We start from the raw sequence: 16,447 nt of genomic DNA, 5'->3' as shown, positions 1-16,447 counted from the left end.
AGGTCATAGGGCTATTATTATCATTTAAGGTAAGAATTCTACCCTAGATGACAGCTTGCAAATTTCATTCTTTTTCTTTTTTATACGTTCTTTTTAACTACATTATTTTATAGCTACAGTTTAGGCCTGTATTATCAAAGTATATCTGAAAGCAATCACAAAAATACGCCTTTTTAAAAAAAATATTTGAGTCTATCAATTAACCCAAGGTCCCATTTGATTTCTTAAAAGTAAATATGTTATAAATGACACATTCTTAATACATGCTAAGATAGAGAGGTAGGTGGGTATAGCTCAGTGGTAGAGCACATACTTAGCATGCACAAGGTCTGGGGTTCAATCCCCAGTAGCTCCATGAAAAAAAAAAAAAAAGACAGGGAGACAGTTTACAACATGTATACCTCTATTCATGGTAAGGATCATATCCAGGGTAATCAATATAAAATTCCCCAATGGTTCAAATAGATCAGAACCACCAGATAACAAATTATGAACAAGAGAAAGTACAGGAAAGAAGGGGTGTCATATACCCCTTTGAGTTGAATGCCCTTCTATGTTAAAATTAGACTTTCTGGACACTCAGTACGCATCAAACTGTTAAAATGTTTTTAAAGTAAGGTTAAGCAAAGCAGATGGGAAAGAACTATCAAGCTTCTAGGAGGATACAGACTTTAACCACGAGTCAGTGATTCTTCAGCATCCCAAACAGATCTCTGCAGATGAACAAAGACATGATCTCCTTACCTCTATTGGGTCAGGCACTTCAAGTCTTGTTTCTGGAGGGGCTTTCACAACTATAACAGTTTGGTCTTTAAGGCCACTAATTTTTCGAATATCTTGATATGTAACATAAGCTAACGTAATGAGTGTTAAGGAAATCTTCCAACTAATCGACTCAGGTGTAACCATTATGAAGATAACAAAAAGATGCATGGAAAACTTACAAAGTATTTTTTTTCTTGTAAGAACATATGTGTCTCTCCTTCTAGATCTTTAAATATATGAGATCTCCCATGAGTCCTTTTTTCTGGTTGATAGTCTAAACAACAAAAGTGTACAGTTTTTTCCTAAAAAGTCCATGGCTATTTAAGATATTAAAATAAACACAGAAACAAAGTAGTTAAAATAAACTCAAAAGAAAACTAATATCCAATTTGGTGAGGGATTTTCAAACCAGGTTCCTCTGGAGCACAGGTATTCCATGAACTCCAGTGAAGTGTTCTGTCACTCATCTTGAATGATGGCAAATGCTAATTTACAGAAAAAAATTTAAGCTCTGGTAACCATAATTTTTTTTTGAAACTCCACTAACTTCTATGTGTTACTTGACTATTAGCAAATGTCAGCAGCCACCCAGACGAATGAATGAGTCGCTAATACATACACATCTATCTTAGTGGAAGAACTCGAGAGTACTGCTCAGGCAGACAGCTTGTTTTCTTAACTGCACCTGGGCTGGTTGTGATTATATATTGCCTGTTGATAAGAGTGTCATTATTTCTCTGTTAGGAAAATTATCCTTTGTATGATATTATTAACTACAATACTTAAGTGTTCACAAGGAGGAAAGCAGCTTCCAGATACTCTGTAACCTGAATGATTTAGGAAAAGAGAGTGAGATAATATTTCAGTACTCTTGGGAGTTACTTCTGAGCACCGAACACTTCTTTTAAGGGCCCCAATAGCCAAACCTAAGAGGATATCGTGAAAGAATACGGTACTTGTATGATAAAAGAGAGCCAAGCTTTCACTTGGTGCTGCAGAAGAACGGGCCATGCAGCCTTCTTACGTAAGAGACATGAAGCAACATAATTAACGTACAGTGTCTTTGGCCAGTTGCCTCTTATATTAACCTACAAAAAGTGCCTAGGACAAGACAGCGAATCACAACTCAATGAAGGCATTTCTGCAGGTAATATCAAGTAGCAAATGGAGTCCGTGATCTAACTTGTTTGACACAGAAATAGGACAGCCTAGAGCAAACGATGTCCCTTAGATCAGTAGCTTTTCATTAGAAACTGAAGAAAGCTATGAATTTACTGTCCAGAAAAAAGCACATTCACCCCAAATCTGCATGTACATTAAGGCATCTGTCAGAGTCTATGATCTTTGAGTCTCAGTAGTTCAGACAACAGCTAAATTCAGTGTTGAGCTTGAAAGGATAGCTCATTCAGGATTCTGGGTTTTAGGTCATCTGTCTCATCAAGGAAGCCAATTGGTGTCTTTCTAGAAGACTTGACACACACACTTGTGAATTTTTACTGAGAACAGTGGGGAAACTGATAACTAGGTACTTACCCCACGGCCCACTGTCAAAAAGCTATTTGACAACAGCTTATTAAAATAAAAGCTCATCTACAATTACCCAACATGCTGCAGGAAGGAAAATTTCAACACATTTGTGAACAAGCTGTACCAAATTCGGAACTGAATGGCGAATTGAAATAAATTGTGCAAACATATTCTCTAATCTTACAAACTCAAAGTGCTTCCATTGTGGCTCCCTCCTGAATTTGCTTCTTGGGTTAGCAGCCCCATGCAAGGAAGCTTTCATTTTCTGCAACAAAGGCTCCAGAGAAAACTAATGTAGGTACACGTTCCGGAAAGCTGCCAATCACGTGTAACCACCACCTCTCCTCCTCGAAGGGACTCCCGACTGAACAGTGAAACAGCCCAACTAGAGCTATTCTTGTTTCTTCCCTTACAAACCCACTCTGGCCACCACTGGGGGTTCAGATCATCACACCTCTTCTCCAGCTCACTAATCATCAGCTGACAAGGTTAATCCTTTGGGCAACAGGAAATGAACAATCAGTTTCAAAAACTGCCTGGATTGGAAAATAAATGTCCCCATAACTCCAAGGGAAAGCCTATTAAGAGACAAGACACTAGAAGAAACTGGGCAAGACACATTTTATTTTCTAACAAAGATAAAGGTGGAATAATCAGAAGTTTGGCACTGAAATCAGAGATAACTTAAAACACTGGTTTGGTTTTCTACTAATAGCTGAGAATATTGCAAAATCTTCTGGTCAGCACAATGAAGTAATCTCCCTACTCTATGGTCTGAAGTGAGGTGATGAACAGTAAGTTTTTCTGAGGTGGTCAACAGTCTTAGCGAGTTAAGAACAAGAGCTGGCTTTTTATATTTTTATTTCCAAGGACTAATGTTTCTAGATAAATAGATAAACTGAGATTTCTTAGGCCCTGGGGGTGTTTCTGAAATCACTTTTTGGTGTTGTGAGTCAGCATAACACACTTTAAAAATTATAGAATGATCCTTCTATCCTCCTGCAATGCTTTCAACTATATAGCTCAATTCAACCAATTCCAATTGCTCCCGATATCTGAGGAAGAGAAAATAGAATGTGAGAACCCCAACAGTGACAGCTAACACCCACCCGAAATCTGGGAAGCCAGAGATGACTCTGCCCAATGTTATCATTAATACGAATACTAACACCTTGCGTATCTCATTAATAGCTTTGCCTTACGCTATGAGTATATCCATATGTCCCAACCACACATGAATAAAATGCTTTAAAAAACAGTTCCCACCTGGCTATCGAAATAGGTATGATAGGTTCCTGTCCAATAACTATCATTCCATAAATACTGACTTCTAGACAGTTAAGTGGGTTTGTGCGCGCGCGTGCGCGCACACACACACACACACACACACACGCATGCGCGCACGCACACGCTTACTTGCATGAAACGAGAGTAGATTCTACCTTGTGCGTGAAAGTCAGACCGTCAACTCTGGAAACCGTCTAGAAGGCACTAACCCCCACCGACCAGGTGGCACAAAGGATATCTTTGATTCTCTGAATCCTCGGTTAACAGTTTGAGGTCCAGGGTGCAGCTTTGGATCAGTTCATCTAATTTCTTCTCTTCCTGACTGAGCTCGGTCACTTCTTTTGACAGGCCTTGACACTGGGCCAGCATGCCCCCGTCCTCAGACAGACTGCAGCCCCTGGAAACCCAAACACAAACTTTGCATGGCTGCTTGAGAGGCTGGCGGGGAGCGGGGACAGGGAAGGCCAGGAGAAGTGGCCCTTCAGGTACATGCCCCCTCTTGATGCAGGAGGTCACATTGCTTGTTAGCCAAGTGTTAAAATTAGGACGTTTATACATATTTCTTCATACATCAGTTCTTCACTTTTCACACTATAGAAATTAAGTGAAAAAAACACTGCTATTTTCAGGTTTCTTTCCTCCATAGGAGGCCTGTTTCTTCAGAAGACTGAAACTCAAAGGGCAGCTCCTCCCTGCCACATGCCTTCCAGTGGGGAAAAAGAAACAGGGAGACAAAGGACAGAAAGACATAGCAAGATGGAAAATTTGAAGGAAACAATGGAATGGTTCAATATTCAACAAAAAATCATCCAAAAAGTACAAAAGACGTAGGTTATTACTGCGGGTCTTATACCAACAACTGCAAAGGAAAAGGCTAAGGAAACATGTCTGTGCTGTACGCAGGAACAAAGACCAATATGCAACAGGTCTGTCTAAACCACAAGCTAAAAATGGGTCACTGAATCGTCACAGAATTCCCCCAAAGTACAAAAAAACTACCTGTTCATTTTATCATGTTTGAAGCAGTGTTTTTTTCAAAGCCAACCTATAACAGATTTATTCCTTCTACTCATGCTTTAATAGTTCCTTTTAAAGTGCTGGGTGTTCAGTTGCTCGGTCCATAATTCACAAATGACATTATTATACATTTAATCATACATGTAATGTGTATTCGCCTTGCTTTCCAGATGGTACAGGGGCATTTAAGTCTTGCCTTAATTTACACAGAAAGTGAGTTAATCTGCTATGAGAACCATACATAAGGATATTTGACAACTGTGCATATAGACAGATGAGTTAATACACAGCCACAGTTTCTAAATTCCTTTTAGAAGCCAAAGACACGTGTAAGCATCTATTAGATTACACACGTGAGTACACACGTGGGTATCATGGTAACAGATGAAGAGCCTTTTACTTCACATCTGCAGGGCCCTATTTAATCCCAGTCCCAGGATCCCCAGGCTAGTAGACTATAAACCCTTTTATCTCTGACTGCATCTAAACAGAAAGTCTCTTTGTCAAGAGACTTTGAACTTCTGGCTCAGGAGTTGAGGAGGAAAGAGAGAGGAGAGAAAATGAAAGAAGTGTGGGCATGAATCTGAAAGCTGGGGCTGGGAGGAGCCCCGCAGCAGTGTGAAAGGACCCCACCGGAGCCAGGGAGTGGGGGGCCGTGACTCATACTCACATCCACTGCACGTTGTTCTTAGACTTCTTCTTAATGAGGTGGATGCCTTCCAGGACATTGGTGATGTCATAAATCCTTCTCTTTTGCACCTTCAGCACCTCTGCCGCCTTGTTCAAATCCAAGACCCCATCCGGTGACTGGCTCAGTAGCTGAATGAACTTCTTGGTGAGCAGACCAAGTGACGTATCATACCGTGTTTTTTCTGAGGGAGATTTTGGAGCTTAAAGAAAAACAAAAACCGAGCGGGTGGGGGGATAGGGGGAAAGGTAAAGAAATGAAGGGTTTCTTTGCAGTCAAGCAAGCCCTCTTTCCCCCAGCAGCCCAAGTATTAGTATCGGAAGCAAAGCTGTGGTCGCTGATTTTTTTTGGTGAGTTACAGAAAGCTATGAAATTGCTTTATTAGAAAAAGAAGGGACAGTAAAAATTCCTGTTTAATTAAGGCATTTTACTGTGAATTTCTCTGTAGTTTCTTCTTTGGCTTACCCTACTCCCTGGGTCTAGTAAAGTATCTCACACATAGTAGGTGCTCAAAAATATCTGTTGAATGAATGAAAAAGTGCTGTAGCCTCATGGGATCAGCACGTGTGGAGCCTAACTTGATGGGGTCAGGCTACGAATCTCTCCAGTATCTCATGACGGGGCCAGACAGACTCATCCTACCTGGCTTTTCAGGCGCCGGTGTCTGTGTGTGTGTATATAACTTGTTCACCAACTTTTCAAATAGTGGCGCCGAAGAATACCTGGGAGAGTCTTCCCATCCCATCTCCCCGTCCCTCCAGAATGAAATGTCCGCTTAATACTGTATTTATTCTCTTCGAGGTGCACAGGTCAAGGGTTTAGCTGAGCATTACACACATTTGTGGATTGCCTAATTCATAAACTACAGGAGAGGACAACATCTAAATTAATTCAGCCTTTGCGTTAAATGCCAAAGACATCCAGGACTATTTAGCTATTTCCTACCTAGTTTTCTCTCTCTCCCAAAAGAAGCAATGACCATATTTGACGGAAGTGGAAACTAGCTGCAAGTTATTGGTCTCAGTCCATCCTCATGCTCCCATGGCTGCACCAGAGATTTAAGGGACTCCGGCAAAGTTTGTCTACGCCCAGCTCACCTCGGCCCCTGAAGTGAAGGTCCATTAAGGAAAATTAAAATTAAATCTGGTGACAGAACGGTGCCATGGAGCTTGTATTCTGAGTTGAAAAATGAAACTGCACGCATTGGAAGAGGCCTCCCCTGAAGTCAGTCTCCAGGTCTCAGAGTGGCTCTGTAAACCTTGCCCTGGGTGTCTGCAGACATTGTATTTATTTTTTGGATAGGCACAGACAGAAATGAAAGAACCAAACATGCCAAAATCATCCGCACCTGGGCACCCCTTCAGCCACGAGCTCTGAAAGGTGGGAGGCTCACACCAGAGAGTAAGAAAGAGACGACAGGATCCTTACTTTTTGGACTATCTGGACTTCGGAGCGCAGCTCTGCCTTTGCCCTTGGGGGTTTTTAAACCATCTGAGAGGTACTGCTGACCGCTTTCTCCTAGCTCCAGCCTGCGCTTTGCCTGGAATAAGAGAGTACAGTCGTTGGTCACTGGTCATGTGGACGATCACGAGTGAGGCTGTGTGATCCAGCCCCTGCCAAATGCTGCGGGCTCGTGCGGCTCTCAGCAACCCTGCTCCGCCTCTCTCGGGGGGCCTGGCTCCCTGCCGAGGCGCCTGGGGCAGGGCCACCATGCAAACTCCCTCTCCACCTGCAGTGACCACCCCCTCTGCTCAGACGGACAAATCCGATCACCCTTCTGGATCAGGTTCTGAAACCACTTTGTTCATTTACTCATTGATTCCACAGACGCGCCAGGCATGGGGCTAGATATGAGGAATACCATAGGCATCATGGAACTTAAATCGACTTCTCCCCGGTAAACCTCTGCTGCCTGTCCTCCTCTTTGACCTGGGATGAACCCCCTTCCTTGAGCTCCCCAAACACTGTTTATTGGTATCATAACACTTGCTCAATTTAAGAGTTATTTCACTGATCTGTTTCTCATTTCCTTTAAGGTAGGGACTGTTTCCCATTTATCTTTGTATACTAGGGCTTGGCACAGAGCCTGGGTTTCTGTAGGTATTCAATCACACACTCACTCACTCTCTCTCTGTATATATTCAATGAAAGAAAGAGTGATTGAATAGTAACACAACTAGTCAGAGACTACAAATGGTCATTCATCAGAATAACAAATACCTCAAACACTCAATTTTGGGCTTCAACTGGTATTACTTTCCTGGTTTTGTCATCAAACTTGGCAAACAAGCAGTTCTCGCCCAAGTTTTTAATCTGATTTTCACTTTAAAAGATCTCCACTTCATGTCTTCTATGTCATGGGCTCTGGGCTCAGGAAACAGAGGGAAGCAAGACAGATGAGAGTCCCTTCAGCCCCAGTGCGCAGAGGCTGAGACAGAAGCCAGGTAACTAAGGACGCAACTGGTGAGTACCGTCTGGGTGCGAAGGGCGTTCAGACGGGGGTGGCACCAGTGAGACCCCCCCACATGGCAGTGTGCACTGAGGCCCATTTCAGGGCAGATTCTTCTAATGAGGAGATTCACAACTTCAAAATAACTGCCCATGACACAGAAAGCGAAGTCACAACTTAGCCGATGACACATCCAGCTTCTCTGCGCAAAGTTTTCAGCTAACCTTGCTCTGTTCGCCACCCTAGCCACTAGCCGGAGGGGCTCGTCCGAACGGATGTGTCATATCCCTGTAAACCACACACTGGATTTCAAAAACTCAGCACAAAAAGGGGTAAAAATAGCTCAGTAATAACTTTTATATTGATACCATGTTAAAATGAAGCTGTTTCGGCCTTACAAAATATTATTAAATAAGAGAGTATTAAAACAACCCTCTCACCAGTTTCCTTTCTTAGACATACATACTTTACTGTGTGGCCTGCATCTGTGGCACACGTTGTCTTTCCACTGGGCAGTGCTGAGCTAACCCACATCACTCCAAAGGCCTAGGAATGACAATTAGCAAATTAACGTTCTTAACTCCATTTTCCCCTCCCAAATACTCCGTCAGATCCTTGTGTGGGCCTGTGGTTTTGGTTGGCTCTGGGAGCATTCCCTCTTCTTCAGGCAAAAGCCCCTGATGGTTCTTTGGGGAGCATCCCTCCCTCTCCCGGAGTGAGTGCACTGTGCCCCCGGGCGACCCGGCCTGTGCCCCCCCGCCATGACTAGGTCAGATGGCACAGGACCAAAGCTGGCTGAACAAAGGCCAACCCCAGGAATTTTTCTGGAACTACCAGTAGGAAGGGGTGTGCCTTCTCAGTAAGGCTGATAAGCTGGTAGGATGATAAGCTGGCAGCTGGAAGCCACCTGCAAATGAGGCCTCCCCAGGGGAAAGCAGGTGGAGAAACGGAGAGAAAGGGGTCTGAGGCCATCATTCAGAACCCCAGCAGGTCAGACACTGGGGGCGACAGCTGGTCCTCCCCAGACTTTTCAGTTACATCAGCCAATAAAATCTCCTTTTTTGCTCAAAGCACTTTGAGTTGGGCTCCTGAAAGTGTGGTGTGCAGGGGACAGCCTGCGGAACTCGCTGAGCCCGACGGGCTCCAAAGCACTGGGGAGCGGGCGTGCCTTGCTGAAGTGGGGCAGGGGTGTCAGCCACTTCTCGTGGCTTTGAGGGAATTATTACTGACAGAGACAAGCTTCACTGGAGGCTTACCTAAAGTTTGTACACAAGGAGGAATCGGCTTTCCTCTGAAGACTCTCTCTTTGTAGAAAGTTATCCGAGACACAGCCCTCTTCTGCGCCCCCACCGAAGTCCACGGAAGGAAGGCAAAATGGGAAAAGAGCTTGGGACCCTGAACACTTGGACCCTTCAGGCTGCGCCCTCCTTGCATCCGCACAAGAAAGAACCACCTGTGACTAGTAGCCTGGGGGTGAATTCGTTTTGCCTCCCCATCTTGGGCTATTGTTTCAAGTACTTTGAGGCAAAGGCCTGTGGAAGTAGTAAGCTGTGGGCTGGGGACATTCCCAGAGATCTGTTGCTAAGAAAATGAGATCTAACTTCAAGGACCAGGGCTAGTCAGGTTGTGGTACCAAGCACCAAACCAAATCTAAGCACTAGATAGAAAATGTGAATGGCACTTGTCTTGCCAGAGAAGTCTAAAAAGCAAAAGGCCTAAGATACCTCAGTCTTGGAGGGACTCAATCACTAGCCTGCAAATCTCACCAACAAGAAATGAGCTGTGAAAGAAGGGCAGACTCTGGAAATCCTCCCAGAGGGTGGAGATCGGGGTGGCCATCTTGGCTCCACAAGCAAGTCCAAGGGCCAAGGGCCTGGCACTCCTGGTGAGGACACAACACGCTTGACCACCATGGGCAATGCCCCCTTTCCAAACGGACATTTCTGTTGAGTTACCCTGTTCTCTTTCCTGCACTGTTTGGCGAATGGGGACTGAACTGGGCTTGAGGATAACAGCCCTTGTAGGTCCTAGATCTGAGGATGGACACAATGGCCAAACTCTTTGGGGAAAAGGCTAAAAATTGTGATATATGATGGAACAGGATTACTTTAATGCTTACCTTAGCAAATTCTAGTGCACATGCTTAGTAAAACAAATAAGAAACCAGATGGGAGGATTTAAACAGTGCAGGTAGTTTTTGCCTACACCCCCTTGCCCTGGGCTGAGCACCAGGGCAGAGGAAAATCTTTTCTCGGTTGTCTCAATTTTTGTTTGTTCTTAGTGTGAACATCTTGCTGAACTGAGAGCTACTCTGTTTATAAACAGATCTTCATGGCCCGTACCAGTAAAGCAACTAATACATCTGGTGCTCAACGGGAGGCCCAGCCATTTGGACCTAAGCAGGAGTAAAGGCTGACATGAGCAATGCTACGTAGATCACCCACAGGGCACCTTCCTGAGGTAGTACCAAGGGTGGCTTTTACCATAAAGGAAGTATGTGCTAACTTTAGGACCTCAGCCCCAACTCTGATGACATGCCTCTGTAATGAAATAGTTGCACTGTTGAGCGTTTCGGAAAATGTACACATGAAAATAACAGGAACAACTGTCAGGCGGCCAAGCAGTCGGCTGAGGGGACATCCGTAGTGTCCATCCACCTGGCACTTGTTGCCCCCTTTTCTTCACTTGGGGAAAGAACTTCTCCCCGGTTCTCAAGTTCACGTGGTTTCTTTTGTCTCCAAGCTTGAAAACAAAAGGCCTGACAGTGTTCAGCATCTTAGGCTGACCCTTTCCCCCTCCCAGCAAGGGTACAGAAGTGAGTACCTTCACCTGGGCCCACCAATCAGCACGGTCCAGTCCATTGGCTACTGTGACTGGCTGATGGATGGGTCCATGACCGAAGCAGGATGAGTCAGTCAGAGAAGGGATTTTTGTTGGAAACTACTGGGAAAGTCCTGGGTTCTTTTCACTGGGAGTTATTAGGCCGGTAGGGTGTAAGCCTGGCGCTACCTGGGAACTGAGCCAACAGAGAGCAGAGTTAAGAGCTGGAGAGAGACTGAATCCCAGTGCCTTTGAGGGAGGCGCTAGACATTTCCAGTCCCAAAGGCAAACCTACCTCAGACTCCCATTTCTGTGAGCTGACCAGATCCCTTTTGTGGTAGGAGGTAAGTATGAGATTCCTACCCCTTGCAGCCAAGAATCCTGACTGATACAGCCTTTGAATATGAACTATTTAACACATTCAGCATTTGGGTTCTTAAAATCCACACGCCATGTTAATTGCTTTCCACCTGATTGCATTATCACATTTCTACAACAACCCTATAAGGTAGTTGTTATTATTCTTTCCTATTTTACAGGAGAAAATGGAGGTCTAGAGCTCTTAAATAACTTTTCCAAGAACCCCACAGCCAGGAAATATGCCTACTCCAAAGTCCGTGCTTGCAACCACTTCATGAAATGCTTGTGAAAGACTGCCATATAAAGATATCTGAAAAGTCTTATTAAATTGATACTACCTTACTTTATGATAAACTTGAGGAGTTACATTTTACTCATAATTTTTAAAACCTTTCCTTTACATGATAAGTGCATATAATAATTCAAACAGCACAAATGGGTATCGACAGACAGCAAGTAACTCAGAATGAAAAAAAAAATCTTTCTCCCACTCTGTCTGGATCGTCAGTCCCCTTCCTCAAAGGCAAGCACTGTGAAGTTAGATATCCTTTCAGATAGTCTAGTACATATATAGCTGTAAACCACTGCACCTTATAAAAGCTTTTTACACCAACGGTAGCAAACCACATACTACTCTATCAATGTCTTGGAGTTTGGTCCCTATCAGCAAATAGAATGACCTTATTTTTTTAGAGCTGCATAATATTGCATGATTTGTTTACTTAGCTGTACACCTACTAATGGACATTTAACATCCCTCTGCTATAACCACTTTCCCAGCAGACATTCATGACGGCATCGTGGGGTAGAGAACTTAAGGATTTACCTGCAGTCTCCGTTAACAAGTCACAGACACCAGGATTAAACTCAGGTCTGTTCAAATAATCTGTCAGTGACCATGACTTCCCTGGGCTGACTGAGATGTCTCTGCTTTTCTGCCATAGCAATTTCTGGGCTGCAAGGGCATGCTTTTACCACCATCACACCTATTCGGCTCCAGGTTTCCTCACTGGACCCTGAGCTCAGGTCTTAAGTAGGTTAGTTTCCCCAGAGCCTTGCACATGGCATACACTCAGTCAAATTTACTTCTTTATTTTGAATGAACCAAGGAATAAATCCCCCAAGTCTCTTGGCAGGTAAATCACAAAGCTCCAACATTACCAACCTGTAAAGGGGATATTTAAATATACGTATTTACACATGCTGGCAATTAATCTACATTATTTGGAAAGATTTTCAAGAAATATATAAGGGAAAAATTAAGGTTGCAGAATGATATGTATAACATGATCTCATAGGGTAAAAAACTATAAAACTATAGACCTCAATATAAAATTTTCCATGTATTCACAGAGGAAAAGTCTGAAAATGTCCACATCAAATGTTCAAGGAGATTATCTCTGAGAAGTAAAATTAAGTATGAGGTAATGATTTCATGTTTACAGTTCTGTAATATTTGGTTGGATTTTACAAAGTGATGTGTCTGTATACACATTAAATTTATATTTATATCTTTTTTTAAAATTTATAAAATCTTTTTATAAAATTTAAATTTATATCTTTCAAACTAACACTTCCACCTTTGGGAGTATATTCTGAGAACATTTATGTTGTTTCTAGGGTTTGTCTATTAAAAACAGCACAGTCAGTTTCTTGAATATTTATATTTTTCCACATATGTCCAACGTAAGTGCCCCATCTCAGAAGAAAAATTCAGTAAGTTATTGTACATTTATATAATGGGATGTTATGTAATTAATAATGAGGTACATCTATATATGTAAGTTTTTTTTTTTTTTAAAAAGCAGGTTTGAATAGTAAAATTGTATTTCTGTGGGGAAACCATATGCCTAGAAAGTATCTAAATAGTTTAAAAGTATTAATCTTTGGGTAGTAGGATTACGGTGATTTTACTTTCTTAACTTTTTATATTAACAAATCACTTTAAAGTCAGTGTGAGTATCTTGCATAACAAGAAAAACAAAAAGCATTTCCATTTAGAGTTAAACCAAAGAAGTCTAGTGGTTTATACCCATCCAGTGTGCATGGGTATGTGTTCAAATCAGAAAGAAGGTATGCTACCAGAACGAGCATCCCATTTCATGGTGGGAAGGGAAGTGGTTCTTACATACCATTCAGCCGAACCACAGGAAAAAATTAAATGAAGGAAAAGGCATGCCTGCTGTGGGTTAACAAACTGTGAACACTACAATAAATTCCCTTTACCCCAGTTAATAGATCTGAGCAAAGGAAAAAACTAGATACATGATCCATTTTGTCTCAAAGCCAAGGATGAGACAAGGCATTTTGAACAGAGGAAGAAGGGAAATAGAAGAAAATGGAAATTATATAAATAGAATGAGGACCAGACTAAGTACAATAGTGAAATAACCCAAAGGAGGGAACCTCCAGCTTGAGACTGGACCACAGTTAAATCTATCACTTGGATTCTAGCCGTTAGGTCAGTGGGTTAGGGCATGAGGAGTTTAAGAAAAGAATACCTAGTTTCCAGTTGTGACTATATATTAACTCAATCTGGTTAACCATTTAAAAGTCCATTCAAACATTTATTAAGTGCATACCCGGCCCCACACAGGCAGGTGAACATAAAGGTGATGTGGTGGTTCCTGCCGTAAAGAGGGTACAGACAACTGGCAGGAAATGCATGATAAATACTGCAAGAGTCTGTGACTAGGTACAGGAGGGCAGGACAGAGGGCTGGACAGAGAAATGTGAGGAGACCTGGAGGAAGTGGTTAGAGGTGGTGGTGCTTGAGCCAAGTCCTGGTAAGCAAATGGGCTTCTCTTCTTGCAGAGAAGAGAGTGGATTTTGGGGGACTTAAGTGGGCTGTCCAAGCATGGCCAGAAGCCCAGAGACTTGGAAGGACCTGGGTTTGGAGGTGCTAGTAGGGAATAGGGCAGGGGGGCTTTGGTGCAGAGAATGAAGAAGGAGCCAGATCATGGTCCCTTCCATGCCAGGCTAATAACCACACTCCCAGCATCAACCTCTCATTGCCATGAGGTTACCTAAGATGAAGAGCTCTGAGTCTCCTCTGCAGTGTTTTTTTCCAGCAAGAGCTTAGCTCAGAATCTATCAAGAGCAGCATTTCTGTGAGCTGGTACATAAGGAGCCTAATTAGAAACCAACATCTCAGAGAACTGCCCAAGTGAAGGGCACACAGGAAGTTCTGACGGAGGCACGTGGCGACAGGAGCAGCAAGAGTGCGTTTCACTCTAGGGGTGGGTTTCCCCTTACACCCCACATCCCAGCCACCACCAGCTGGCAGAATATGCTCTCTTCCTTCTCAGATGCATCGCTCTCCACACCCGCCCGCCTCACTGCCCCAGCTAAATTCCCCCATCGTCTCTCTCTGGATTTCTAGAATGGACCCCAAACCTGGCCATCTTTCTTCTTTTGATTTTGAACCTACAGATCTAGGGAATTTTAACTTCACTCTAACTTGTATTTGTGGACTAGTTTGGGAATCTAACTGCCTACATGTGAATATTTCTAAAAGAAAAGGAATCTCAAACTGATGAACAACTTTTGGAATAGCAGCTGTTTACTTATGAACTGGTGACTGCCTTCCTTTCTATATACATTTTTTAAAACAATCATTTAAGGCAATTTAAAAATAAATAAATGCACATGATTTTTAAAAATGCACTAGCTCAGGGATCTATCTCCCCAGGGTAGCCCATTCTACCATAGAAGCGGAAGACTCCCAGTCCTGTCTCCCAGCTTCCCTGGAACCTGGGCTGGGACAGGCAGACACACCCGCCCCAGATTTGGATTCTGGAGTTGCTCCTGCAAAACAGCAGAGTGAGGTGGTGATGGCTGTGGGTTGATGTTTTAGCTGTGGTTCTTCCTTGTTTCTGCCTGTTGGCCAAGCCCGGTTCTCTAATCTTCCTGGCATTTCAGTAAGTTATCCAATATCCTTTCAATAAACTCCTTTTCTGCCTAAGTTGGCCAGAGCTGGGTTCTGTTGGTTGGTTACAACAGCGTCAGTTTCCTGATCCCACTGTTAATCAGCTGTCTTCCTGGAATACATCTGAACAGTGGTATGGAGGAGAAAATTCCAGCCCTGATGTATCTGAAACGTGCATTTCACCCTCACACTTCACAGCGTGACGAAGTAAAGAACTTAAGGCTGAACATCAGTTGCCCTGGGAACTCTGAAGGCACTGCTCCCGGGTTTTTATGTAGTGCTGCCGATGAGAAGCCTGCAGCCACAGATTCTTATTCCTTTGAAGCTATTCGATCTTAATCTCCCTGGAAGGTTCCAGGCCTGTCTTACATTGACCATAAAATTTCACAATGTACATTCAGATGAGCATCTTTTTCTCACTCACTGCGTGAGGAACTCGTGGGCTCCTAGAAACCACATGCTTGGCCTTCAGCTGTGAGAAGTATTCATGTCGTAAAACCATTCCCTCTCATTGTCTTGCTCTGATCTTTCTGGAATTCCTATTCTTCTTGGGTTGTTCCTCTAAAGCTATTTATTTGTTTGCTTGTTTGTTTATTGAATTTTAATTTTTGGTGGAGGAGGTAATTCGGTTTACTTTTTTCAGTGGAGGCACTGGGGATTGAGCCCAGGACCTCATGCATGCTAGGCATGCATTCTACCACCAAGCTCTACGCTACCCACTAAACCTTTTATTTTCTATTTTTCTTGTCTTTTTTTTTTTTTCATTGTTCTACTTACTGATCAAATTTACTTGCTTACCTCAAATTTAGCTTCTACTTCACTTCTTTAAAAAATCTGGGTAATTTAAAAAAATCTAGATGATTTTCAAGAACATTTTATTTCGTTCCCTGATCAACCTGTTTTTAAAGCATCTTGTTCTTGTTTTATGAATAGCCTAGCCTCTCCAATGCCATCATTTCTTTTAAAGTTTTCTTTTGTTTCCTTTTCATCTGTGTTCTCCATAGTCATATTTTCCTACCTTAAAATATATGTATATCTTCTTGGTCTCACTCTATAATGTCTTTTCTCAAATGTCTTGTCAAGCTCAAACGTCTTGTCAAGCTCTGTGTCTTTAAAACGCATATTTAAGAATAAAGCAATACAGTGAAAACTGGGAGCTGTATGATTCAAGTTGAGGTGATACCCTTAGGGGCCAGAATGGAGCCAATCCATTTATTTTGAGATTTCTCAAAAATTACTTGTCTGCGGGAAAGACTCCTGGATTCTGGACATTTATTCTGCATGAAGACCTTGATGAGAATCCCCTTTTTGCTCTTGGTCTTGTCACACAAGCTTTGGTGGCTCTCCAGGGCAGACTGACACCCTCTCTGGCCATGGCTTCCTCTGTCTACTTTACTGATGGCCCCTCCTCCACTCACTCTCTGTGTTCCAGAAATCTGTTAAATTAATCTTGTCTACTGAAGGCCCTCCTCTCAATGATTAAAAACAAGAAAAAGTTTACTATTATTTTCATAGGGTTTCAAGAGAAAGAAGATAAACACATATGACAATCTGCCTTTCTGAACCAGAATGGCCTTCCATGTACTTAATTCTCACCCATCAGCAA

General features: G+C 42.8%; 1 protein-coding gene across 4 annotated transcripts in view; it reads right to left on the bottom strand.

Annotated features, from left to right (window-relative positions):
* The window catches only part of E2F3 (E2F transcription factor 3), a 66,163-nt gene that overhangs the window by 5,328 nt on the left and 44,388 nt on the right, over positions 1-16,447 (bottom strand). For 2 of the 4 annotated variants that reach the window (XM_032462571.1, XM_032462573.1), the window contains exons 2-5: positions 6,713-6,824; positions 5,267-5,486; positions 3,818-3,976; positions 745-859 (exon numbers count right to left, since the gene is read on the bottom strand). In XM_032462571.1, the coding sequence (XP_032318462.1) occupies positions 745-859; positions 3,818-3,976; positions 5,267-5,486; positions 6,713-6,824 (606 nt within the window). The remainder of the gene's footprint in view (positions 1-744; positions 860-3,817; positions 3,977-5,266; positions 5,487-6,712; positions 6,825-16,447) is intronic. The other 2 variants (XM_032462572.1, XM_032462574.1) reach the window with 1 other exon arrangement.

The sequence above is a fragment of the Camelus ferus genome, chromosome 20 (genome assembly GCF_009834535.1).
Source record: "Camelus ferus isolate YT-003-E chromosome 20, BCGSAC_Cfer_1.0, whole genome shotgun sequence".
NCBI classification, from domain to species: Eukaryota; Metazoa; Chordata; class Mammalia; order Artiodactyla; family Camelidae; genus Camelus; species Camelus ferus.
Note: the sequence above shows the minus strand (reverse complement) of the source record. Positions and strands in the feature narration are given on the sequence as shown.